The sequence below is a fragment of the Trachypithecus francoisi genome, unplaced genomic scaffold (assembly GCF_009764315.1).
Source record: "Trachypithecus francoisi isolate TF-2019V2 unplaced genomic scaffold, Tfra_2.0 Lachesis_group2, whole genome shotgun sequence".
Lineage (NCBI taxonomy): Eukaryota > Metazoa > Chordata > Mammalia > Primates > Cercopithecidae > Trachypithecus > Trachypithecus francoisi.
Window position 1 is genome coordinate 90,522,108 of NW_022681465.1, and position 27,242 is coordinate 90,549,349.

At 36.4% G+C, this 27,242-nt stretch overlaps 1 protein-coding gene across 11 annotated transcripts in view; it reads right to left on the reverse strand.

Moving 5' to 3' along the window:
* PDE4D (phosphodiesterase 4D) overlaps nt 1–27,242 on the reverse strand; it is a 1,626,844-nt gene that overhangs the window by 218,455 nt on the left and 1,381,147 nt on the right. For all 11 annotated transcript variants that reach the window (XM_033179631.1, XM_033179630.1, XM_033179629.1 and 8 more), the window contains 2 exons: nt 24,594–24,785; nt 2,610–2,646 (listed from right to left, as the gene is read on the reverse strand). In XM_033179631.1, the coding sequence (XP_033035522.1) occupies nt 2,610–2,646; nt 24,594–24,785 (229 nt within the window). The remainder of the gene's footprint in view (nt 1–2,609; nt 2,647–24,593; nt 24,786–27,242) is intronic.

The following is a 27,242-nucleotide window of genomic DNA, read 5'->3' on the forward strand; positions in this document are numbered from 1 at the left end:
AGCTAATCATAAGCAAAGTCTTAATATATTATGGGATTATTTTTGGGCATCAGATATGCCTATAAATTATACAGAGTTGATTTATATTCCAAGTTCTATTTTCAAGTATACTAAGTACACATCTTTTTTATTTAAATAGCTTACTAATATGGGCTAAATTATATATATATAAAATTATATATTTATATTTATATATATTATATATATTTATATATATAAATAATATATATATATAAAACTAAATTATATATGTGTGTGTGTGTGTGTGTGTGTGTGTGTGTGTATTTCCCAATATCTTGAAATTCTATTAGTTTTTTTTCTTGGAGATTATAGGTATACTACAGAAAATGTCTAATTAGATAAAAGACTAGATTCCTTGGAATTTAAGAGCACTGATTATAGGGTTCAAGTCCAATTTATTAATCTATTTGTTGCAGATTAATAAATACTACTTGATATAAAAGACCATATGTCATACACAGATTTTTCATTTTTTATTAAATATTTTTTTTTCTTATAATAATACCTAGATAATTTGGTTAGAAACATGAATAGCTACTTGAATGAACTCAAACTGGAATGATTGGTTCTGTTTGGTGATGTTACTTACATTGCTATGCCATATTTTGTCTGTTCACCTCTCTCTCAGGTCTTTGATACAGAATAATAAGTTTTCTTTCTTTTTTTTTTTTTCTTGACAGAGTCTTGCTCTGTTACTCAGGCTAGAGTGCAATGGAATGATCTTGGCTCACTGCAACCTCCACCTCCCAGGTTCAAGCAATCCTCCTGCCTCAGCCTCTCAAGTAGCTGGGATTACAGGCACCCATCACCACGCCCAGCTAATTTTTTGTATTTTTAGTAGAGACAGGGTTTCATTATGTTGGCCAGGCTGGTCTTGAACTCCTGACCTCAGGTGATCCACCCACCTTAGCCTCCCAAAGTGCTGGGATTACAGGTGTGAGCCACTACACCCAGCCATGTTTTCAATAGTAATCAATTAAAAACCCCTAACTTTATAACATTTTGGTATCACATAATATTATTAAATCATACAAGTGTAAAATTTTTGGACACAGAAATACAGATACTAGAAAGAATTCATGATCTCCAGCAAAACCTTCAGCAAACAAGATATTAACCATCTGAAAAGGATAGTGGTTGTATTTTATTTTTAATTGCCTGCATTGATTTAAAAAGTTACTATTATACATTATGTTACTTATGAATTGATTATATTGTAGGTCTAAGTTATAGTAATGAAAGTTTGGAAAGTTTTAAAAAGTAGAACTATACATAATCCTACTATCTAAACCCTATTATTCATTTAAAAAATAATACTTATGACATTTTAGGAAAGAAACAACATTTTCAGCTCTATACATTTAAACCAATGACAAAGTTTTTATATTATATTTTTGAGCAATTGTGCCTAGCATTTTACAAGCGTGGTATTATTTCAGTGTCTTAGCAACCTTATGAGGTGGGTACTCTTGGAACTGTTATTTAACAGAGGAAGAGATCAGGCTTGGAAAAGTTCAGTGACTTGCTCAAGTCCATTTAGTTGGCAAGAAGAGGTGAAAGGGTATTAATTAGATCTGACTGCCTTTCATCCAGCTCAGTCCCCTAACTTTACCAGTTGAAAACAAAGAGGACTCAAAAAATTTAAGTGAGTTGTCCAAGGTGCAAGAGCACCCTGATGTATGATACAGGACTGATTATAATTTTTACAACCTCTCAGTATGACCTGCATTTCAGTATTTAACATTTCTTACTCGTCAGTGTTGGTTTTAAACCTGCTTCATGCCCCAGGTTAAATCAGTTTTATCTCATTCTGCCCTTAGTTGTCTATACCAGGGACGCTCAACTTCTTCTGCACACTGGAAAAATACTGAGGCCTTTAGCAAATACAGATGCTTGGATCAGATCTCCAAATTTTTGGATTTAATTGACCAGGGCTGCAGCCTAAGCATTGGGATAAGAGGTCTCTAGGTTAATCTAACATGCAGGTAGGGCTGAGAAGTACCGGTCTATACATAGAAGATCTGGTCATCAACTCTTTCATATATATATTCCAAAACATTTTAGATCATGTTATCACCTGCTTGCATATATGTCATGTGGTTAAAGTATTTTCATGATTTGTATGCCTAGAAGGAAGAAGTAAACATCAACACATCACTCAGCTAAATCTCTGTACAAATGACATATGTAAAAAAGAGATAAATAAGGTATTAGGTTGAATTGGAATATTGAATTTCAAGCACTGATCATATACCTAATTATACTAGACCTAACTTAAGCCATGATATAGCTTTCTGCTTCTAGTGCTTATGTCAGTTAAGGAACTATGGGCCCAATTAAGTATTCCCCTTAGCTAATTTGTTATTTGAAGCAAAGATACTCTGGTTCTATGGGTTTATAAGAAACAGATTAATATAGCCAAAGCCACTTTCTCTAGCAGTGCTTTTGAATTGCTTGAATGAACCAGAAAATTTGTATTTATAGTTGTGCTTGATTTAAAATTAAATTAAATTAATAACCTGAACTAATCCCCCAAGTTAAATTTTTACATCTGTGAGAAACCTGCCCATTCACCAAGCTGTGCTTACCTGAGCAAATGGAGTCACAATCAAGTCATCTCCATGTCTGAAAAATAAACCAAATCCCACATTAGAAACCACCAATAACTCTGTGCTCAGTGTCAATCAGTATTAAACGGCAAGTTCCACGTTCATGAGTTCCCATAGAGAATTACAGTGATTTCATCCTTAATCTTCAGCACATGTTCTTCCCAGCAACTGGGTTAAAAATATGTCTTCTGGGATGTTAACCATCGTCCAACTCCCTGGGTAAAAAGAGGGGCTTCTTGATCATCAACCAGGGTCACTGTTGCTTTTTAGGCACACAGGATATGCAATAGTAGAAATCGTGTTCCAGCAGTGGGGCCAGAGTTTTACTTTTGGCTTCTTACTGTAGATATTAGTAAAGGGTGCTGTGGAAGGAACCAGAAACTGCAGTGACTTCAGTGAGAGAACCCTTGACCATCTAACATTTGAAGGTGATTGGCATGGAGTGTTCCACATCATCCCGTGTAAGTCTTAGACAGGCTAGGAACTGTAGATGACATGGGACTGCATCATACACTAATAAAAACCCAGTGCAACTTTCAACTGACTCACATCCCAGCCACTGTAGTTACTGGGGAATGTTACTCTGTGTGTGCTGTTGCTGCAGCAACCCCAGCTACACCGTGCCTGGGTTATGGGAGCAAGGTGTCAGCATGACGTGTCTTGGAGGGACAGGAAAGGGCAAGGAAATTTGTGCAATATTCCAGTTAGAGGAAAGTGAGAAACTGGGGCCCAGGGTTCTTTTGTGGTATTTCTTAGCATGAATAATTTGAGACAAGGACTTCCAGAGTCACCATCAGCTATTTCTTGATCCAGCTAGATAAAATTCCTAAATCAAGAGGGAATGCTGTTATTCAACACAGACAGCTCCCTGGACATGGCCTTAACTGAGAACAATGTAAGTAAACTTTTTGCTCACTCGTGAACAATCTGAAAACGACCTGAGTGGCCCAAAACAACACCCATGAAACATGCTGGGGCACAGGGAGCATATGGATGATGTTATTGAATAAATTGTTACCAATAGCTAGAATAGGTGCTGTGGTGGTCATCAAACCATGTGGAGATCTTGAAAATAAAAATGTGGGAAATAAAAGCAGAAGAAGGAAAAAACAATGTAAAGGAAGCATGTGTTATTTTACACGCCTTTAGTTCCAGAATCATGTTTTTCAAGAGGCACCTGCTCTTTGTAGAGATTATTCATAGAACTCTAGAACTCTAAGAAGGCAGGACATTGGGTTTTATGATCATTTTATAGAGGAGGCAACTGAGGTTCAGAGAGGGCATAAGGTCTAAAAGCTAATAAGTGGTAGGTGTAGGATGTCAGTCGAAGAATGTATTTTCCCATGTTGATGTCTAATTGCCATTGTAACAGTATTAAGAGGTGGGGGCCTGTGAGAAGTAATTAGGTCATGAGGACTCCACACTCATGAATGAATTAATGCTGTTATGGTGGGAGTGGGTTAGTTACCGTAAGAGGGGGTTGTTATAAAGTGAGCCCAGCCCCTCATGCTTTCTCTTTTGCATGTGCTCACTTGCCCTTCCATTTTTCCATCGTTTGGGATGATGCATCCCAAATACCCTAATCAGATGGTGGTGCCATGTCCTTGGACTGCCCAGCCTCTAGAATTGTAAGATATCAACTTCTTTTCTATATAAATTGCCCTGTCTGTGCTGTTCTGTTATAGTAACAGAAACTGGACTAAGATAGTGTTCTTCTGTCATCAATAAATAATTTACATAAGTTACATTGACTCTCAAAAAAAAAAAAAAAAAAAAAAAGGTTTTCTGAGGTCAAGCCCAGAAAGGCTCTTTCCTAGAACAATGGCCCAGGGTGGGAACAGGCCTGGTGCACTGAAGTGGCAAGGAGGCCATTGAGCCCAAGGGAGCCAGCAGAGAGGGATGAAGCCAAGGAGGAAGAGCAGCTGCCTAGATGAGAAAGAAACAGATACAGAGCTGCAATGAAAAGCTCAGTGATTCTAGAGAATGCAATGTAAGGCAGGAAATTCAGAATCATGGGTGATAATGAGCCAGGCAGCAGATCATGGAGCCCTTGTATGACATATACAAGAACTTGGATTTTACTCTCTGATGGAAGTTTGAGTTGGAATTTCAGCTCTGCCACATACTAGGTGTGTGAAATTGTGCAAGTTATCAAACTTCACTTTCCCTTGGCCTCTTCATCTGTAAAATTGAGATAATAGCACACACATATAGTTATGTTTTGGGATTCAATAAATTGATAATATTAAGTGCTAAAAAATGTGCTTACCACACAGTAAATGTTCAATAAACATTTCTATAATAATAATTAGCAGTAGTAGTAACAACTTTTAAATCATAATGATTTTCGCTTTCCTAAGCAGTCAGGAAATTGCAAAGACTCAGAAAACTGATACTTTGCTAAGAAGGACTCTTGAGACCCTGTGACAGATCTATACAAGACTGAGGGCTTTAAAGGGGTAAAAGTGGAAACAGGGAGACCAGTTTAGAGAACACAAGAGATGAGGACCTAAGCTAAATAGTGGTAGTAGAGAGAGAGGGAAGATGACAGCATTAAAAGCTCTGGAGGAAAGAAAAAGTTCTGGGGAAAAAAAGATATGAAAATTTCAAACATTTACAAAAGTAAAAAGAATGCTATCATAGCAAGTGTATTTTATATACAATATCATCAACTGTTACAACAATGTTGCAAGGTAGGTGATATTACTGGCATTTTTCAGATAAAAAAATTGTAACTCAAATTGGTTACTTAACACAAAGACATGCAGGTAGTAAGCTGCACAGCCATACCTGGAATGGTCCACTTTTGTGATATTCATTGGCTGATTTCTATGGAACAGCTTAAAAAGACTAAAAACAAAGCTCTAGGAAAATGGCCCAATAAATGCAAATTTCAAAGTGATGCCAGGGTTGGCCAGCTACATTTCTTCCTTGGCCCATCATTCGGACTTTGCCTTCTGGCTGTGTCATATAGGTAAATATAGGGCTACACTTTCTCTTATGTACTTATTTTGAAACAGTAGCCTAACTCTCACAAAACAACTGAGAAATACTTACAGATACACTAGTGTTTTAAAAGCCTGAATACAAAATTCAGAGCTAAGCACTTCAGCATTTGACAACTTTCTACACACATAAAGGCACCTTTAGAATTCATTTGAAGCCAAACATTCTTGTGAGTGGTGGACAAATCAGTAAACTGTGTAGTGTGTTAGAAGTCCAAACACAAGACATTTTCAATAGATGTATATACTACATATATCGCATTCAAGATAGTTCAATGGTTTCTGGGATTTTAAAATGTTATTAAAAATTCCATGATGGGAGGTATATTACACAAGGAGAAAAGACATGCCACCTATTCCTACTTGATTTGCCAGTCCGAAAAACTATTCATCTGCTCCAGTACATGGCCAAGCTGAAGACATTGTATTACAAAATGGACGAGAGGCAGTTCAGATAACCAAAATTAAAATAATATGAAATCTTGTTATTGTCCCAAGCTATAGTCTCTTCTTTCATTTTATTCTTTATAATTGCCCTACTACAAAGTTTATTTTTCTCAGAACGAAGTCATCTGAACCAAGGCACATCACGAATATGAAATGAATCCATGGAAATACATCCCCTAATTTTTTACATAGATTACATTGGATTTCAATCTTTCAAAACTCAAAAGGGTTGCATATTTATTAAAACATTTAATTTTTTCTTTGGTTGTATTTCCTTTATAAGTATTATAAGTAATATACTTTATAATATTTATGATAATTTACCAGTCTTGCTTTCTTCCCTATGAAAGCATAAAGACAGTTATCATTTTAGTGAAGGAACTATATTACCTTTTTTTTTTTTTTTTTTTGAGACGGAGTCTTGCTCTGTCGCCCAGGCTGGAGTGCAGTGGCCGGATCTCAGCTCACTGCAAGCTCTGCCTCCCGGGTTCACGCCATTCTCCTCCTCAGCCTCCCGAGTAGCTGGGACTACAGGCGCCCGCCACCTCGCCCGGCTAATTTTTTTTTTTTGTATTTTTTAGTAGAGACGGGGTTTCACCGAGTTAGCCAGGATGGTCTCGATCTCCTGACCTCGTGATCCTCCCGTCTCGGCCTCCCAAAGTGCTGGGATTACAGGCTTGAGCCACCGCGCCCGGCCGAACTATATTACTTTTTAATAAATTGCCCAGAAATTGTTTCTGTCAAATATCTCAAGATGGTCTCACTTTAGTAACAGTAAAATGATTCCTAGCATTTCAGTGGCAGATTCCTCAGTTAAGGGAAGGTTATAGGCTATCCATTTATTTTCAAAAGTATGTCATGCTTAAATTATCTTTGAATATATACCTAACATATAATTTTAAAATCTTTGTCTAAGTCCTCAACTCAATATTAAAACAGATCTTTTCAGACATACTGTCACTAATAGAATGAAGCAAGTAAAACATATTTTTATTTGTGGTTAGAAGAAAATAAATACAATAAAAACATATCTTTGAATTGTGTTTTACACTTTGCTTATAATAATTTAAAAAGAGATCTGGTAGCTAAGATCAACAGAAGATTCACTTTGTGAATATGATTTGGCTTCAAGTATGTGTGAGTTTTAATGAACTGAATAATCACATATGCTAAAAAAAATCCTATGAAACAAAATGATTCTGAAATCTTGCACCTGAACAACTTTACCCACAGAAACTTTTTAAAGTGCCTTGCCATGTAAAGTGGGGCTGGGAGGGATTATAATACGATGTAATGAATTGCGGCTTCCTAGGCCTACTTGGCTAAATATTTTTCTGAGTCTCTTCTGAGATGGGAAGAGACTATTAGGGTCTCTATAAAGTGACGGGGAAGCTAGATTCAAAGTCACACAGTGAATATTGCCTGGACACTTGAAATTGTACCTCCTGGTAATGTGAATTTTGGTTGAGGATGTTGCAATATTGTCTTTCATATATAACAACAATAACCCTTAACAAAAACAGCTGGGATCTGTTTTAAGGAAAATACAGCTCTTTTAAAAAAAGAACTGGAGTGTTCACGGAGGACAGGTGTAGAAAGAATGAGGGATAGGAAGGCTCAGAAAAAAAGTCATGTTGACACTGCATGTCTATATGTATGTATGTATGCACACATGTATACATGTATGTATGCACATATGTATGTGTGTGAGTGATGAGATTGGTACCCAGGTAACAGTCACAGAAGAATGAAAGTGCAGAAACTTCTAGAACAGTCAGGATGAACTACTGCAGGTCACTGTGGGAGTCGGTGTCACACTGGTCTTAAGTTTCAAGATGTCCAAGGAGGTGCCACATGCTCTGTCACCTTCCCTGCTTACCAGGAACTGAACCAGAGTCATCTTCACTAGTCCCAGGGAGCCTTGCCTCTCCCAAAGAGAAAGACTTGCTGAATCCTGAGCCAGCGCTGCTGTAGGCAGCAGAATACAGGGCTCAACAGTACACTATTGTCTTCTTTTTCCTCATAAGAGAAATGACAGTAGAGTCAGGAACTTCTATTCTCTATCCCCGTCCTATCCTTCTTCTACTTCTGTATTATTTATCACGCTATTTTCTACCCTTACTCTTTCTGTAATAAGAAGACAGAAACAAGCAAGAAACTGAAAGCAAGAAATCCAAATGCCCACACTCTTATGCAGACTTTGTTGGGATCCATAAACGGTTAAGTACTTAAATATGAAAAAGCCTGTTTTCATCTTAAAAAATAAATTCAACCAACATCAGCACCTGAAAATATAATTTCCTAAACAAGTTCATTCCATGATCGGTTGAAATCTTAAACACACCAGGTGGCAACCTTTCTCTGTTTTACTATGACTAAATCATAAGGAAAAGGAGATATAGTTAACTAGAAGGAAGTTTTTACTTTATGGAACAAAGTCCCCTAATCCTATGATATTTAAAGCATTAGTGGCCATGTAAGACCTACTGCTTTTGAATATCACACATTGCAAATTTTAGCATGACAAATGATTGCATGAACTAGCACTCTGAGTCACAGGCTGGGGCTTATGTTTGAATCTAATCTTTTTTTTTTTTCAATGGCATGGAAGTTTGCTATGTTGCCCAGACTGGCCTTGACCGCCGGGGCTGAAGTGATGTTCCTGTCCCAGTCCGTGGAGTGCCTAGGACTACAGGTGTGTGCCACCGTGCTGGTAGAATGGAATCTTGTGCAAACTTTTTTCATCTTCTGTGATTCACTCTCTCTTACTAGAAAGATATTCTCCTCTGAAGTTTGTCAATAGGATTAGGAAATTGATAAACATACAGAAAATTAAAATAATATTTTTGAAATACATTTTAAAGTCCAAGATTTTGATTATTTTGAAATCCTAGTGTCTTTCTTCCCTCAGACTAAAAACTGTCATCCATCTATCAATTCACCCTTAACCACTTTTTTTAGAATTATAGAGAAACAAATATGTTCTAATTTTTAAATGAATATAAAAATATTTCTGGGAGCCTAGACTATTTGACAACACCCTAGAATTAGCTATAGGAGGAGCCACATCTACTCACAACTCTCTAGTCCCATCTTCATAAAAGTATGGACATATAAAACAAACAAACATAATATAACCTACCTGATTTTTATGTGTGTGTGTACACATATATGTATATATCTTTATGTACACACACACACGAAGTATATGCCTACATATACACACTTTGGGAGACATAGAACAACTTAAAGAACCATTCAAAGATAACTATTGATAACATTTTCCCACTGCATGTATGTGAGCACATGGATGTAATACAGTATGTGACTATTATGGAATACATACTTCCTTATAGAATTAGAATCATAGTATATATTCAACTGTATATTCTGCTTTTAGCATTAAACATTAATGAACCATAAAAATTCTACATGGCTTTATTCTTTTAAAATATTTTTAATGACTCCAATCTATATTTGGTAATCTCTAAATTTTTTCAAGTTATGTGAATCCAAATGTACTAAAATGTGAGCATAGATTCTATTTTCAAATAAATTAAAAAAAAATCATATGGGTTTTTCAGACTAATTTCAGTTCATGTATCATTCATTCATTTTTAAGAAGCTACTTATTAAATGAAATATGCTTATTTTAATTAAATATACACAAGACAAAGCTAAATATTAAAATGCTACATAAGAAATTGCACTGCATAGGGAATTCATAGGAATGTTAAATATTTTATATTGCTACTTGCTTAAATTAAAATCATGAAACTAATTTCAGACAATAAAAATATACTGAAAAACATGATTACCAAGAAAATTTTGCAAAACCAAATTATTTTTTCCATATAGTATTTAAAAGAGATGATTTGTTTTTCCAAAAATAATGTTCACTCTGACAAATTATAAATTTAAGAATATAATGAATGATTTAAAATTACTTATAAAGGAGGCATTAGATTTTTTGATAAACTCTAAGTAATCTATATAGTAAACAAAACAATACAAAAAATACATAAAAACTGTGTATCCTTGGTATTAGACATATTTGAGGATATGGATCCTCTGTATTACTTGGCCTTTTAATTTGAAACTAGCTCCATTTAAGTCAAAATAAATTAAGCAGTACATCTATTTATAAAACCCTAGGGAATAAAGTTCCTAATATAATAAAGCCAACCTCAGTTACAAGTGAATGTGCTTTTCCTCTTTGAAGCTATTGCCACTTAGAATTAAAATAATCTATTTAACACAAAAACTTGTATTAAAAATCACAACTACCGATACTTTCAATTTAGCAAGAATGTCTGGCAACCTTTTACTGAGAATCAAATAAAATGTAAATTAATATATGAGTAACATTAAAACTGTCTGGTATTGTGTGAGATAATATCTTCCAAATTGAAACTTTTCAATGCCAAACACAGGCCACATGTTTGTATATCTAGTTATGCAGCTTTTCTGGTGTTTTGATCATTCTAAATATTTTGAAAAATTTTAAAGAGATGTGGAGTCTCACTCTGTTGCCTAGGCTAGAGTGCAGTGGCACAATTCACAGCTCACTGCAGCCTCAAGCTCCTGGACTCAGGTGATCCTCTCACTTCAGCCTCCCAAGCAGTTGGAATTACAAGTGCAAACCACTACTTTTATTTCTTAAGACAAGCCAGAATTTTTTTTTTTTTTTTGAGATGGGGGTCTCATCTTCAATTTTAACTCCCACAATTTCCACATGTTGTGTGAGAGGAGCCTGGTGGCAGACGACTGAATTATGGGGATTGGTCTTTCTGGTGTTGTTCTCATTATAGCGAATGAGTCTCATGAGATCTAATTTTTTAAAAAGAGGAGTTCCCCTGCTCAAGCTCTCTCCCTTTGCCTGTTGCCATCCATATAAGATGTGAATTGCTCCTCCTTGCCTTCCACCATGATTGTGAGGCCTTCCCAGCCAGCCACGTGGAACTCTGAGTCCAATTAAACCTCTTTTCATGATTGTGAGTCCTCCCCAGTCACGTGGAACTCTGAGTCCAATTAAACCTCTTTTCATGATTGTGAGTCCTCCCCAGTCACGTGGAACTCTGAGTCCAATTAAACCTCTTTTCATGATTGTGAGTCCTCCCCAGCCACGTGGAACCCTGAGTCCAATTAAACCTCTTTTCATGATTGTGAGTCCTCCCCAGCCACGTGGAACTCTGAGTCCAATTAAACCTCTTTTCATGATTGTGAGGCCTCCCCAGCCATGTGCAACTCTTGAGTCCAATTAAACCTCTTTCTTTTGTAAATTGCCCAGTCTCGGGTATGTCTTCATCAGCAGCGTGAGAATAGGCTAATACAGTGACCTTCAAAGATATTTAGTTTTCTGAAATTTAAACCATTTGCTCACATCTTATTAATATTTTAAGAATTAAGAAACAACTCAAGAGCAAGAAAACAAATAACCTGATTTTAAAATGGGCAAAAAACCTAAATAGGTCTTTCTCAAAACAATGGCCCAACACAGTGGCTCACACCTGTAGTCCCAGCACCTCAGGAGGCTGAGGTAGCAGGATAGCTTAAGTCCAGGAGTTTGAAACCAGCTTGGGCAACATCGTGAGACACGCTCTCTACAAAAAAATTAAAATCAAAACAAGACCTACAAAAAAAAGGTCAACAGGTATATGAAAAAGTGCTCAACATCACTAAGCTTAAGTGAAATGCAAATTAAAACCACAAGGAGATATCACTTGACACCTATAATAATGGTTTTTTATCAAAAGAAGGTAACAAATATTGGTGAAGACGTGGAGAAAGGGAAGCCTTTTAACACTATTGGTGGGAATGTAAACTAATACAGTCACTGTGGAAAACAGTATGAAGGTTCTTCCAAAAATTAAGGATAAAACTACCGTATGATCCAGCAATTCTATTTCTGGATATCCAGAAAATATATCCAAAGAAAATGAAATCAGTATGTCAAAGAGATACCTGCACTCCCATGTTTGGTGCAGCATTAATCATAATAGCCCAAATATGGAATCAACCTAAGTGTCTAACAACAGATGAATAAAGAAAATGTTATACACACACACACACACACACACACACACACACACACACAAGATTCCTACTCAGGCTCAAAAAGGGGATATCTTGCCATTTATGATAATATGGAAGTTCCTGGAATGCATTATGCTTAGTGAAATAAGTCAGGCAAGAAAGATAAATACCATGTGATCTCACACATATGTAGAATCTAAAAACAAAATCAAACTTATAGAAGCAGAGAGTAGAACAGTGGTTCTGGGACAGGGCCTGGGGAAGAATGGGAGGATGTGGAATGGGAGATGTTGGTGAAAGGGTATGAAGTTTCAGTTAGAAGGATAAATAATTTCAAGATATCTATTGTACAGGCTGGTGGCTATGAGTAATCATGCATAGTACACCTGAAAATTGCTGAGAGTAGATTTTAAATGTACTCATCACAAAAAATGATAAATTGTTAGGTGATGGACATGTTAATTGCTTGATTTAATCATTCCACAATGTATACATATATCAAAATATTACCTTGTATATAATAAATGAATACAATTTGTCATTTGTTGATAAATAATAAATTTAAAACTAGAATTAGAGCCTGGCCCCATCTTTGACCAAAAAAAAAAAAAAAAAATCTTTCAACCCAAAATCCTTAATTTTTGGCTCATGTGTGCTCATATCACTTGTGGAGGACAGGCACTGATGATAAAGCAGATGGGACTGAAGTTTATGCAACATAAGCAAAAAATGATCTAGTCTAAAATGGAAACTCTTTTTTTTTTTTGAGGCGGAGTCTCGCTCTGTCGCCCCGGACTGGAGTGCAGTGGCCAGATCTCAGCTCACTGCAAGCTCCGCCTCCCGGGTTTACGCCATTCTCCTGCCTCAGCCTCCCGAGTAGCTGGGACTACAGACGCCTGCCACCTCGCCCGGCTAGTTTTTTGTATTTTTAGTAGAGACGGGGTTTCACCGTGTTAGCCAGGATGGTCTCGACCTCCTGACCTCGTGATCCGCCCGTCTCGGCCTCCCAAAGTGCTGGGATTACAGGCTTGAGCCACGGCGCCCGGCCCTAAAATGGAAACTCTTTATTTGTCATGAGAAAACAATTTAGGCTTCATTAGAGAAAATACATGATGTGAATGAATGCCTTCAAATTTGTTAGTTATATGATGGCACAAAGACTATCTGTGTTTGAACCGAAATAATTAAAAAATGTTTGGCACTTGTGTGTAGACATATTCACTAGGCATATTAGGTTATTTTGTTTAATAAAAAACAATATAATAGAGAGACTTTTCTAGGACTGCTGATGTCCCAAATTATCATCAGAAGGTTTGAGTACAAAGCTGAGAGTCTGATTTCCATGGAGGGAAGAAGAATGGTGAAAGAGTTGGGTACACGGGCACGGATTCACAAGTGCTCTCATTTTGTGTTCTAGGAACAGGATCTTCTCTCACAGTTTGTCTTACTGGCAGGCTTGTTCTTAATGCCAGTGGCCCTGCCCTTTTGGTTTTTCTCCAGAATGGGCTCCTGGGAAAAAGATTTATGGTCAACTAGTACAACAATTTTAAAGGTCTGCATGTGGTGAAAAGATTCAATAGATTAAAAGGAAGCCCTTGATCAAACAGAGAGGAAAGCAATGTGTTTTACGAATGCCTACTAGGTACCAGACATGGTGTTCTACCAACATGCTGAATTTAATTCTGACAACTCTGCATTAAAGGGATGCTCATATTCCCATTCTAAGATAAGGAACTAGGCCCTAACAACTTAAGTTACTCATCGGCAGTCATGCCCTTGGCAAGTGACAGAGCTTAGTGGTTTCCAAATGCCACTCTAAGATCTAGTACTTGCCCAACAGAATGCTCACTGGTCCTTGTCAAAGTCAAAGTGTACATGGACGATGCAGTGAGATTTTTAAAAAAAACTATACGTATTCCTTTTGAAAAATCTTTTATTCTGAGATTATGCACTTTTTCACTGAAGTGAAAATGTCTTAAAAAATAAAAACATATATTGATGGGAAATTCCTTGATAATGTTCTTTATCTGGCAAAATAAGGAGTTAGTAATGCTAGGTCAGTGTCCTAGGTATTTTTTGAAATTTTACTGAGTCATAAAATCCCAAGGCATGGAAATGTTCAGTGTAGCAGAACTTGAACCCAGGCATTCAAATACTGTTTTGTTTTTATCATGCTGCTTTCCGTATGCTCCAATGGATTTAGGCTATTCTGAAGGCACATAGAAGTAAATGTTTTAGATTCTAGAACAGCACTGTCCAATAGAATATTTCTTCAACATTCTATTTCTGCAACAGAACATTCTGCAAGACTCTTTCTCGGTGCTGTCTAATATGCTATCCACTAGCTAAACACACATACACACACACACACACACACACACAAAACAATCCACAAAAACAAATCTATCTTGGTGGTTATAACAAATTCGATTTGAAGTTCTGTAAGTACCAAAGAAAAAATGAATTTTGAAACATGAAAATATGAGATCTGCATGTAGTTTTGTTCTCCCTTGGGAGCAAAACAATGAGTTAAAAATTTTGTACATGGGATAATTCATGACATTTATTGGGAGACAAAGTCATTTACTGAATTGGTGAAATGATTTCTTGTCATATCACAACCTTCCATATTTATAGAGGGGTGAGCAGTTATTCTTTTTCTTTCTGCTCTTAAGTTGCCTGTGTCTAAAGAAAGGGTTGCAGGAATTGACACATTACATATGTTTAGATACAACTTTCCAGTATTCAATGTCAGCAAATTTTTCTTGACCCAAGTTAGGAAAAACCATAAAGTCTCAAGGCAATTAACAGTAGGTGGACACAAAGCTTGGGAGATGCTGCAGTGGGCAGATGGAATAATTGGGGATGTTTCCTCAGTGAACCTGGGAAATCATACCACAAATTACCAGGAATCTGAGAGCAAAGCCCAGTGGTTGATATTCTTTACTTGGTTTTCTAAAGAAAAACCACGGGTCTGCTTGATGCTTTCTTTCTGTTTATTTATAAAGCACATCTTTAGATGATTCATATTGCAAGGGCTTAGACAGAATGATTTAGCAATACTCACTGAAATATCTTATCTCAAGAAACCCATCACATAAATGTTCCAGTAGTGTGAATGTTTTTCCTTATACGGCTCAGAAAACAGTAAAGGAGACATTGAGAACAATTCATTAAGAAGCTAGGACTGATAAGAAAAGTAAATATTTAAAGTGATTGATGTGTAAGTGAAAACAAGTATTTATATAGGAATCTCAGTGTTGGCTGGAAACATCTCCTTTTCTATCAAGAATTTTTAAAAATTAAATAAAGACAAGAATGCATGCTCCAAACAATTTTGTTTTGTCTTATTTTCATGGATCTATGGTGTCTTCAAATGATACTCTGGCATGGAGTAGGTGCTACTGATATTTTCTAAATGAGTAAAACAATGACAGTATTCAAAAATGCACATCAATTGATACACACCTTTATTTAGAATGTGGAAAACATGTATTGGTTATCTCCAATAGAAGTCAACTTTCTCCTTCTTCTCAGCCTGCCACCATAGGCCCTACTGTTAAGATTTAAAGTTCAGGCTGCGCACAGTGGTTCCTGCCTGTAATTTCAGCACTTTGGGAGGCCAAAGCAGGAGTACCGCTTGAGCTCAGGAATTCGAGACCAACCTGGGCAACATAGCAAGACCTCATTTCTGCTAAAAATTTAAAAAAATTAGCCAGGAGTGGTGGCATACCCCTGTGTTTGGGCTACTAGGGAGACTGAGGTGAGAGAATCACTTGAGCCCAGGAGCTCAAGGCTGCAGTGAGCTGTGATTACATTGCTGCACTCCAGCCTGGGCAACAGAGTGAGACTCTGTCTCAAAAAAAAAAAAAAAAAAAAAAAAAATTTAAAGTTCAAAATATTTATATTTTACAATACACTGGAGCATGGTTTTGATTTTAGTCTTAATATACAGAGGGAAGAGGACTGAGATAAAGTGAGAATATACTAGTATACCTCTAGGTACAATATCCACAATTGGATGAACCAGTATCTCTCCTGCAGTGGCCATTTGCCTCTTAAAATTTCAAGAGGCAGGAACAATCAGTAATTTTCAACTATGGGTCCTTCATCTAGGGGCCATGTTGCATTGAGAGCACTATCCAGGTTACTGGACTAGTTTTTTTTATTTCAAAATGGTCTTCAAACTTTCCTTATTTTAGTTTATTTCACACATAACTTGCTCTTAGAGATTGCATTTTTTTGATATGCACTGAAAAATAGGCTAATCTTCCTTGACTGAGGCCAATTCAAGTTTACTTTCTTCTGGCAGGAATTCAATGTCTCATAGGATTGTGGAATAATTGCTCTTGTTATTAAACTACCCCTTCTCCCTGCATTTTTTTAAAGAAGGGAGATATCATCCTTTGAAATGTATTAAATCTGAGGTACAAGCATAGTTATATAATCATTATTTATAAGTTTAAACAATTCAAAGTCACACTCTTTCTCTTATATACAGGAGTGAGAAAAACTCACATGATTTTCTTTAGAGTTTTTCCTTTTTTCACATTTAAAAGATTTACAAGTGAGTTCAGTCTTTAATCCCAGCACTTTGGGAGGCCAAGATGGGAGGATCACTTGAGGTCAGGTCAAGACCAGCCTGGCCAACATGGTGAAACCCCATCTCTACTAAAGATACAAAAAAAATTAGCCAGGCACGGTGGCGGGCACCTGTAATCCCAGCTACTCAGGAAGTTGAGGCAGGAGAACTGCTTGAACCCGGGAGGTGGAGGATGCAGTGAGCTGAGACTGTGCCACTGCACTCCAACCTGAGCAACAGAGTGAGACTTTATCTCAAAACAAACAAAAAAAGTGAGCGCAAATACTGAGGAATGTAGTGGGTATAAAGGAAATCTAGAAAATAAAATGGTATGCTAAATATTAGCACAAAGTCCTAGAGTTAGAATTGCAGCAGCCTTGTCATAGAAACAATGAATTACATATATGTTTGGTCAGTTTTCGCTTCTTTTTCCCTCTGCTTTAACAACTTTTTATGACTAACATTTATCCCTCCATATCTCCTAAGACTTCAGTATATATCTATTATTTTGGTAGCAATAACCAAGATATATTACTACATATAACTCAATTAATTCATTATTTTAAAGGTTAGAGCACTGGCAATGATACTCAGAGGTGCTGACACCATCTCACTGCAGTAATGCATTAAAATCAATACTTGATTTTTACCCTGTGGCATGAAAAACATTACCATTTAAAATGTCTAAACATCAGGATTTCATTTTTATGATTTTTTGAAAGTATGAGATTAGGAATATAAAATGCCTATTCAGCTAATATTTTAAATCCCCCAGTTCAAGGATTGAAGAAACATGTTTAGCTAATTTACCAGACTTCTTTTACAACTGATGAAACTCCTATTTTTTTAAATCAGAAATAAAACTACCTAAGTGATTGAAAAAATGGCACCAAATAAAGCAGAATTTTTAAACAAAAAGATAGTAAAAAGGTATTCTAGTAGCAGATGACCTTAGCATATTTTGCTGATAAACTTCTTGAGATTTAATAGCTAGTATTAATGTCTGCATCAACACTCTGAATAATACTAGTAACAGTGGCCAGCACACAGCAATGGAAGAAAAAGCCTGGTCTATCTAGATCATTACCAAAATAATATCATATTTTATAATAGAAGATTTTGGCTACCTGGGATCCTAACAGAATTAATAAAAAGATAAATTCTCTACTCTAGCACACATTAGATAGCTCACAGCTTTCAAACTGGTATTTTTTTCCTCCTAACAAAATTCTCTCACAGAGTCTCACATAGAGATCTGATTTATCTCTAATCATTTTTTATTTTATTTTATTTATTTATTTTTTTTATTGAGGCAGGGTCTCACTCTGTCATCCAGGCTGGAGTAGAGTGGTGGGATCATGACTCACTACAACCTCAACATCCTGGGCTCAAGTGATCCTCCCACTTCAGCCTCCCAAGTAGCTGAGACTACAGGCGCCCACCACCATGCCCAGCTAATTTTTGTATTTTTTGTAGAGATAGGGTTTCAACATGTTGCCCAAGCTGGTCTCGAACTCCTCAGCTCAAGCCATCTGCCTGGCCTCCCAAAGTGCTAGGATTACAGATGTGAGCCACCACACCTAGCCTGATTTAGCTCTAATTCTTCAGATATAAATAAACACCCAATCCAAGGATTTTCAAACTTTCTCAGCACGTGGTGCCCTTAATATCTCAATTTTTTTAGCAACAGCAATCCATTGGCCAAAAGAAATAACTAATAGTTCCAATTCTTAAATAGTTAAGTCCAAATAATTTAATAAGGTTTTGTTCTAACAATTTAGCACCCACTGAGCACTATGTCAATTTCTCATTTTGGAATGAGATTGGACATTGGCTCGCTTATTTTTGTTGCACATTGATTTCTGCTCAGCACTTGATTTTTATCCAACAATTGCTCAAAACCCAATTTTGCAAAGATATGGTGTCACAGAAAGGAATATCGTGGTCTTGATTGGAAACTGGGAACTATTTCAAGCTATTAGTTTTCCAGGTGGTTGACACATGTTTTGTGTTTTTCTTGAAAATTTAAAATAACGCTTGCACCCATGTGCATTCCCTCTGTTGCCTCAGGACACGTTTTGAGAACCTTGGCCCTAGTCCCATCACTCTTATACCACAGGGTGAGGGGTGAGGATACCTCCCCAGTTGGGAACAACCCAGGAACTGGGGAAGAGATGATTTGGCCATGGTAGCTTTCTTTGTGTGGTTAATGGAAGAAGGCTTTCAAGATAGCAAACTAATATGCTTTTGAAATGTTCACACTTGATCTTAGCCAAAAGGCCGAGAAGCGATGAAATGTTCATTAGTGTAATATTATCTTGCAATCTAGCTAAGAGATGACTACAAACTTTTCATGTACATCCAGTGAGAATTAGAACCATTGTAATGCAACATATCTTTTTATTTATATTCTTCCTAGTAAGACCAGGGAAGATTAATAATCTGGAATAAAAGATACAAATAGACATAAAGGGAATTCTTCTTCCTTTTTCAAACCCAGGACTGGAAGCAATACTACCCTTATACTTAGTAGGCCAAAGAAGTAGAGAGGAGTGGCTATGACTGAAAACACACATTAGAGGCCCAAGAGGTGGTGAGGGACTTGTTAATTGCTAAAGAAAGGACAGAAGTTTGAGATGGGGGGTAGGAAGAGTATTATCCACTAGCTGAGAAAATGCCCCAATGGGGCACCCCAAAGGCCTGATCAATGAAGTCTGATATATCTGTATAGTGCTTGGGGATAACTTAACTAGATTCCCAAGTGTGTCCAGGTTTTTATGGTATATCAAGTCGATTCACTTCCTCCTCACTGGCCCTCTGAATGCATTCACCCCACTCCATATTCTGTGTGTGGAAGCAATGTATATAAACGTGAGTGAAGAGACGCTTGCATCATCTTTGCATCCTATGTGTTGGTGTTAATTCAACAAAGGATGGGGAATAGAGGGTCAGTTATCCAGGTGAATTGAGTATTTCTTAAAACTTAAGTAGTTTGACAGGTAACTTAAATTCAATAAATTCATAGTTTTGTGACTTAATTCTACTTATCTTGTCACTGCTAATTCTCCTCTTAATCTTCGCAACGTATCATATCTTTGTGTGCTTCCAAATACAGATACTGTATTACTGGATGATGTGAAACAACAGAAGTGATTGTTATTCAGATGCTGAAATATTAAGATGACAAAAATATTGTCTATTTACACTGTAATTTTCACCATGTTTCTTCCTGACGTCACTTGGGCAACCTTTTGTTATCTAGTTGTTTCTACTGTTACAAAAAATTTTTACTATTAATGGTAATTCAAATTTACTTTCATGTATTTATTTATTAGACTCATGCTAGTACTCAACATTTTTCTTTTTCTTACTTTTCTTAAGAATTAAGTTGCTACTGCATCATCTATATTTAACAAACTGTGATGGTTTCTGAGCAGAAGTGATCAGGAACTTCTCTTCTGCCTTGTATGAGCTAATTTTTTAAGATTCTGAGTTTAGCCTAGTGCTCTATACTTGTACACATTCTCTAAGAGTTGTCTATCTATTTACTTTGTACCTCTTTGAGCTTTTATTGTATTCTTAATCAAATTTTCATACTGCTATGTATTTCACTGGTTTAATGAATTTGGTCAACAGTTACTTCTGTTTCTCAGCAGTTTTTGCTGTAGTAGCATACAGTACTTTGTTTACAATGGCATTATCAAAATTATGTGCTCCTAGAAATAATCAAAATGGTTGGTTTTTTTTTTTTTTTTTTTCCAAAAGATTAAGCTCACTGGACTTTGGCTTTCTAATCTGTAAAATGGCATAACAATGTCGCTATCAAAATGACTGTGAGTATATCAAATAAGATAGCTGGTGTGAAAATACTTGGGAAAGTTGATGATATACACATACCATGTCTGTTATGATTACTATTACCACCATCTTTATCTGTTTTGCCATTTCATTGGTTTCTATTTATAGAGGACAAGATGACGATATCCTATTTACCAGGAGGGGATTATTTTCCTTCTTCTCACTTTTGCAATATAGTAAATAGTTATATTTAAACTTAAAGAGTATTTAAAGGTTTTCCAAAACAGTTCAATTAAATAGATAACCACAAACCTTCATTTTAAATACCCTTTCATTAGGTACCTATCCTCATTAGGTACTGTTTGTGTTTGAAATTTCTAAGAAAATTTCTCAATAGGAAAGCTTAACTAGAACAATTAATATGAAATCATCAAGTAATTAAATATATCATAACATCATTCTCTATAAAGCACAGTTGAATTATAGACATCAGACAGTCTTCATAGCATTATTGTGAAATAGGTAAGGTAAGAAAATTAAAGTTTACACATGGCCATATGAAAATTCAAATTAAGAGAAGGCATAGTCCTTTATGGTGGAAGATATGTGTAGTGTCAGATTAAATGTTGAAATATTTATTCTATTTACTTTTCTTTCCACAGAAACTTAATCTCCTTGGTAGAAAGAATGCTTTCTAGGAGTTGGTGTCAAAGGAACATCTTACTGCTCCAATGTAAATATCCAAGGAGAATGGAAAAGCTAAACATGTGAACACATTATTTTTCAGCAACATATAGAGTTGACTCATGGTCTGATTAAACTCATCTTTCTATCTGAGTCCGATCAGATAAAGAACTCTTGAGACACACAGCAAAATGAGGTCATCCTTGCAAGTTTGATTTTGAAATAAAAGCATTTCATATTTAAATATGAAATGCTATAAGGTTTTCATAAAATACATGTATATATTTAATATTTACTAACTGGAGTAGAATGTATGAAAGAAATGATCTATCCAAAACTCAGTTTACTACAATTTAAAAAGGTAGAACACATAACTACATAAATGGACTCCACTAACTCACTGTGAGTTTTCCTCTTTCTTTTATCAGTACCAAGGTTGACTCACCCTTGATGAAGTTGCATTAGATGACTTTCAGTTCGGTCATTTGCCTATTTAACATTGTTTATTGTTATCCATGGGGCTGGTCAGTATTCTACTCACCTCTACCCTGTTCCCTTTTATGATCTGCATGGTCGATTTTTCAAGCCTTTCCCTTTCTTCTCAAGCTGCCCCATCCTTCTTTCCTCTGGCTAGCTGTACCTTCTACTTTTACATTCATTCATTTGGAGATGGAGGAGTAAAATATTTAGAGAATTCATGGCTAATATCTCTTAACATTTTACTCCTCCATCTCTAAATTTACATTTCCCATTTTTACTCTTCTCCTCCTCCTCCTCTCTTCTTCTTCTTCTTGTCTTCTCTCTTCTTCCTTTTTTTCCTTCTCTCTTCTTCTTCTCCTTCTCTCTCTCTCTCTCTCTTTTTTTCCCCAGACACAGTCTTGTCTTGCTCTGTCACCCAGGCTGGAGTGCAGTGGCATGATCATAGCTCACTGCAACCTTGAACTCCAGGGCTCAACCCATCCTCCTACCTCAGTCTCAGACTAATGGCACATGCCACCAGAGCCAGCTAATTTTTTGGATTTTTAGTAAGGGCAAGGTCTCACTATGTTGCCCAGGCAGGTCTTCTTTGTCCTTCCTAAAGAATACAATTCTGGTATTTACTACTTTTCCAAGGATAGCCTCCTTACTCTGGCTTATGATCACATTTTTGTCAGCAACTACAGCTCCATCTTTAACCCTTTTTTCCCCTTGAATTTTTAGTCTCTTTCTATCTCGTGGAGGCTTCCCTCAGCTCAAATATCCTGAATTCATAAAAATTCTGCTTGAACCTAATTCTCTGTCAGGAAACCTTAGTTCTCTCTTCCTCCTCCACCCATCAGCCTTTTAAAGAGATGCCTGGGTTTGCTCACATTTCCACTTCAATTCATTCCTTAGCCCAGGGGTTCCTAATGCTATTACCTGAATACCACGCTCCACTCAACTGTCATTCAAAAACCTAGTAATTATAGAAGGTAACGGTTCTCATTTCTCCTGGTCCTCTGGACTGTTATTTCTGTTTGCTGTTCCAGTATTTAACTGTTGTCTTGTTTACCCTAGGCTTATCACGTATAAGCCAATTCATCACCTGTTATCTGCCGCGTTTTCTACGCGCTTCCCTTTGTTCCTCATGTCCACGTCACCAGGTACATAGTCATTCATGGTCGAAAATCAGCATTCTCTTTGATTCTCCTTCTCCACTGGCTGTCCCCCAACATACAAACATACATCACGCACACATACATGCACATACACATACACACACATACACAAAACCATTCTATAAGCCTCTTGCATCTAAGCCAACTCTGCTCCACTGCCATCACTCCCTTGATCTAGGTCTTCATCATATTTAGCCTGCCTTACTTCTGTGAATTTCGACACGAAATACTTCCCTGTAGTCACTTTGCTATGCAATCATTCAACAATAGAGTAATCAAGATGCAATAAAAACAAGAATATGATCACGCCAAAACTCAGCTAAAAACCCCATAGACGATATTTGAAATTATCTTCTCTTTTGCCAGGTTTCACTATTCACATCAAGCAGATTGTCATTCCTTAGTTCAGCCATAATTTTCCAAGCCTCACATTTAGTAAATGTTGTTCCCTTAGCCCGGTATTTTCTGTACTTTTCCCTTGGCTGGAAAACTGTCCATCTCCTCTCTATGTTCCTGCAGTACATTGTAAATGCCTCAAGGATTGTGCTCACCATATTTTATTACAATGGTCTAAAATGCCAGACCTTACTGCTCCACAGATTGAGAGCTTTAAATACACCATATTTGCTCAAGAAGCATTCTCATTATGTGTGTATGAATAAATAAGTGTCATGAATTTCAAATCTAAGAAAGTGAGACAAAAATAATGTAGAAATAGGGTCACTAGGAATAGAAAGTTGTTTAGAGATGAAGAAGGGTAGACGTCAATAATACAACTGCTAAAATAGCAACCATAGCTTGTAAAAATGAGTGAAATATAATTTCATTTCTAGAACCCCATATAGACCTACTGCAATACCCTGATGCTCTGCTAGAATGGCAGGAATAACACTAGACACTCGGGGGTCCCATACAGACTAATTCTTATCAGATAAACTGCAGCCTGTTGTGAGTTTTTGATGTCATGAAAAGATGGTGAATGTTATTGGACAAATGTATAGACCAAGACAGAAAGATGAAGATCAATTCTATACAGAGGCAGATGTGCCACAAATGATAGTATAGGCATTGAGAATAAAGAGTTATGTAGAAAAACATACACACTACCACAAGAATGAAATGCACTGAGAAAATGAGCTAGTGATGGGATATGATCTGCAAACCTGCTTGTCAGTTTTCACTGTTTTTCAAGCTGTACTATGTCTTAAATGATATTCAAGTCTCTCTAACGTTTTCTGTGCTTGCCTCTAATGATCCTTAAAAATTGGCTTAATTTCGGCAAAGTTCCACAAAGATTTCTTAAATGATCTGGCAAACCAATGCTAACATCTGTACATACATCAATTGAAATATATTCAAAATGCTATACAGTCTGTTTCACAGGACTTTTCAAATGTAGTTGAAAGCTTTTCAAATATTAGAAAATATCCATGTAGGTAGGTAGCTAAAACTCAGGTTCTACATAAATATAAGGTAATGATTTAAGTGTTAGTTTCCATTAAAAATTTAATTCTCAGTTTTCCTAGAAAGTGTATTTTCTGGGAAAATAAATACGTGTGTGTGTGTGTATGTGTGTGTGTGTGTGTTAATCAAGAGTGACAGTGCACTCAAGTTAAATCTACCATTCATTTCTAGCTTGTATAATTTTATTCATATTCTTTCTATATTGGAGAAGAGTGATACAGTTGAACAAAAGTCATTAGTTTTATTACATCATCAGCTCTAGATATAAATTTACTCGGTTTTCTCTCTCTTTGCCTACCCTTGTACTTACATATCACTGGCAATGGAGGAGTTCCGGGACATAGACTTTGGAGAGAGGTCATAATCGCTGTCAGATCGATACAGGAAGGACTCCCGGCGTTGACTGTGGACAAAATTTGCCTGGAGAATTAGCCCAGATCCTGGGCTGGTCATGGGATCCAAGGGACTCCGTCCCGCAGATGTGCCATTGTCCACATCAAAACTGTAAAGGAAGGAGAAGAAATTATGTTGCTGTGAACATTCACATGTTCGTATTTTCACAAAGCATTTAGCTTCAACTGAGGAATTGACAGTGGAATTAGCAGGAAGCAAAATTACAGCTAATTTCTGCCATAAAAAATATGATAATATTGAAATACATAAAAGAAAAACACATTGACTTCACATTCTTGTTTTCCTGGATACTGTTGTTAACTGACCGGATACAAGATACAGGTTTTTCCAAACTCAACTTCAGTTAAAAGGGAAATGTTCTGCAAAAATTAATCTTCTAAGTACAAAATTCCTTTTGGAAAATAACAAATACACAGTAATTCGTTAAATATTTGAATTTGATTCAACAAATGCCCATTTTGTGCCTAATGCTGTTCTCCCAAACCTGGGCTCCTCCCCCACACTCCTACCCTACTACATCCATCCAAGCTTTAATTTTCATTGTACCCACTTCCTTCCATCCCTACTACCAATATTTTTGATTCAGGTTTCCATCAAATTTCATCTATATTATTATAAGAACCTTTATATCAGTGTCTTGAATCCATTTTCCAGTGTCATTCTTCAGTTTAAAACTCTTCAGTAACTTACTATTGCTCTCAGGATGAAGTCAACATTTCTTTGCTAGACTGCCAGTCTAACCATCTGCTCTCAATTGCAATTAGTTGCCCTCCCAGCCTCAACTTGCAGCCCTCATCCATTGGGGACTTCATGCTCAACTCATATTGAGGCACCATCTCCTTGTCACAGGCTCTCACCTCCTGCTCCCCTAAACAATCAAATCTCCTTTCCCCTGCCTAATTGTCACTCAACCTTGAGACTTAGCCTGCACCTGAAAGGCTGCCCTGGTATATCAGAACTTTGTGAAAGGCCCTTTCTCTATGCTCCCAAGGCACTTTCCCACTCCCTAATGACAGAATTTACAATGAATTGAAAATGTTTTTCACCCGGGAGCTCTCTACGAATGGAGACTCAGCGTATTCTTGGCTCTTTGAAAACTGTGCCCAAGTGTCTTGAGTAAATGATTAAATGAATAAAAGGCACTGTGCTCAGCAATACGTATTTCAGAGCTGGGAAAAAAATAACTACACACACAGTTCTTAACGTCATAGTCCTTATAATCGAGATAAACTTTCCACAAAGAACCTTTCTAGTGAAACATCAACCAGTATTAAAATAAAGTCAACTTTCATGTGTTCTTAGGAGAGGAGGGTGAGAGCTTATGATAGCCCAGCAGGTGTGTGGTTTTAAAGAAAAAATTGTTGAATGAATAAATAAACACGTGAATTCAAGTTTTGCCGTCATTAACATTTTCCCCATTAGAAGCTTTATCCAAACTATTAACTAGCTAAATTTAAAACATTCCTTTATTTTCTTTATTGGAGTCATTAATAAATAGAGTTGTGACTCTAAGATTGGAAGATATTTCATGGATCACTTTGAATCTATGATCAAATAACAGTGGCTCCAAAATAATCCATCAAGTAAACAAAAGAGGAAAAACTCACTATCGCGAGCAGTTATAAATATGTTTTTCCAACTTAAAATTTTCTTAGAATTGTGTCACTTTATAGATGTATTGATTTGGTTCAGGAGGGACAATGAGAGATTATCTAGTTGAAGAGACTCACTTTACAGAGGAGGATACCAGGTCCTAGAAAAGTTAATTGACCAGTCACTGAGCTAACTGTATTATCATTGATTGTTCCTAAAGTCCTTCCAGCTCTACTGCATAATTATATAAGCCACAAATATATGTGACACCCAAACAAGGGACATCTGTTTCACCAGAATAGGATAGGCACATATGTATGTGGGACCTTGTCAATTCCCAGGAAGACTGGAAGAGGAGGATGGTCTCTAATCATTCAATAGACATACATTAGGGATCTTCAGCAAACTCTCCTTGGATATGCTTAAAAAGGCATTTATTAAGCATCTACTATGAGTGCATTAAGATACAAAAATAAAGGATGAATGATTAACTCAGGCTGGGATATCTGAGAAGTTTTCATGAAGAGTAGTATTTAAGGTTTTTGAAGGTATTGTATTTAGTGTACAACTGGAAGACATTAAAAACTGCTGAATAGTGGGGGTTTGGCAAAGTAGATTCTCTTCTAAGAAGACAGTCATGGCAGCTTTTCAGCATGAGGAGGACCTAGTAATGTGAATACCTATAGAAATGTTTATGTTTATTTCCCTTTAATATCATGATACTCTTTTTGCTACATTTTAAAAAAGAAAATACCCTCTCCTTCCTGTGCACGAACAGAAATGGAAGAGATACAGAAGTGTGAGTTTTGGTTTAGTATTTTTCAATTCAATTGAGTAAATACCAAATTTGTAAAAACCAGTAATATTTTTTCTTTAATTATAATTTTTCCAATTAAATTAAGCAAGTCAACTTACAGAGACACTTCACTATAAGTTTTGAAACAAATATTGC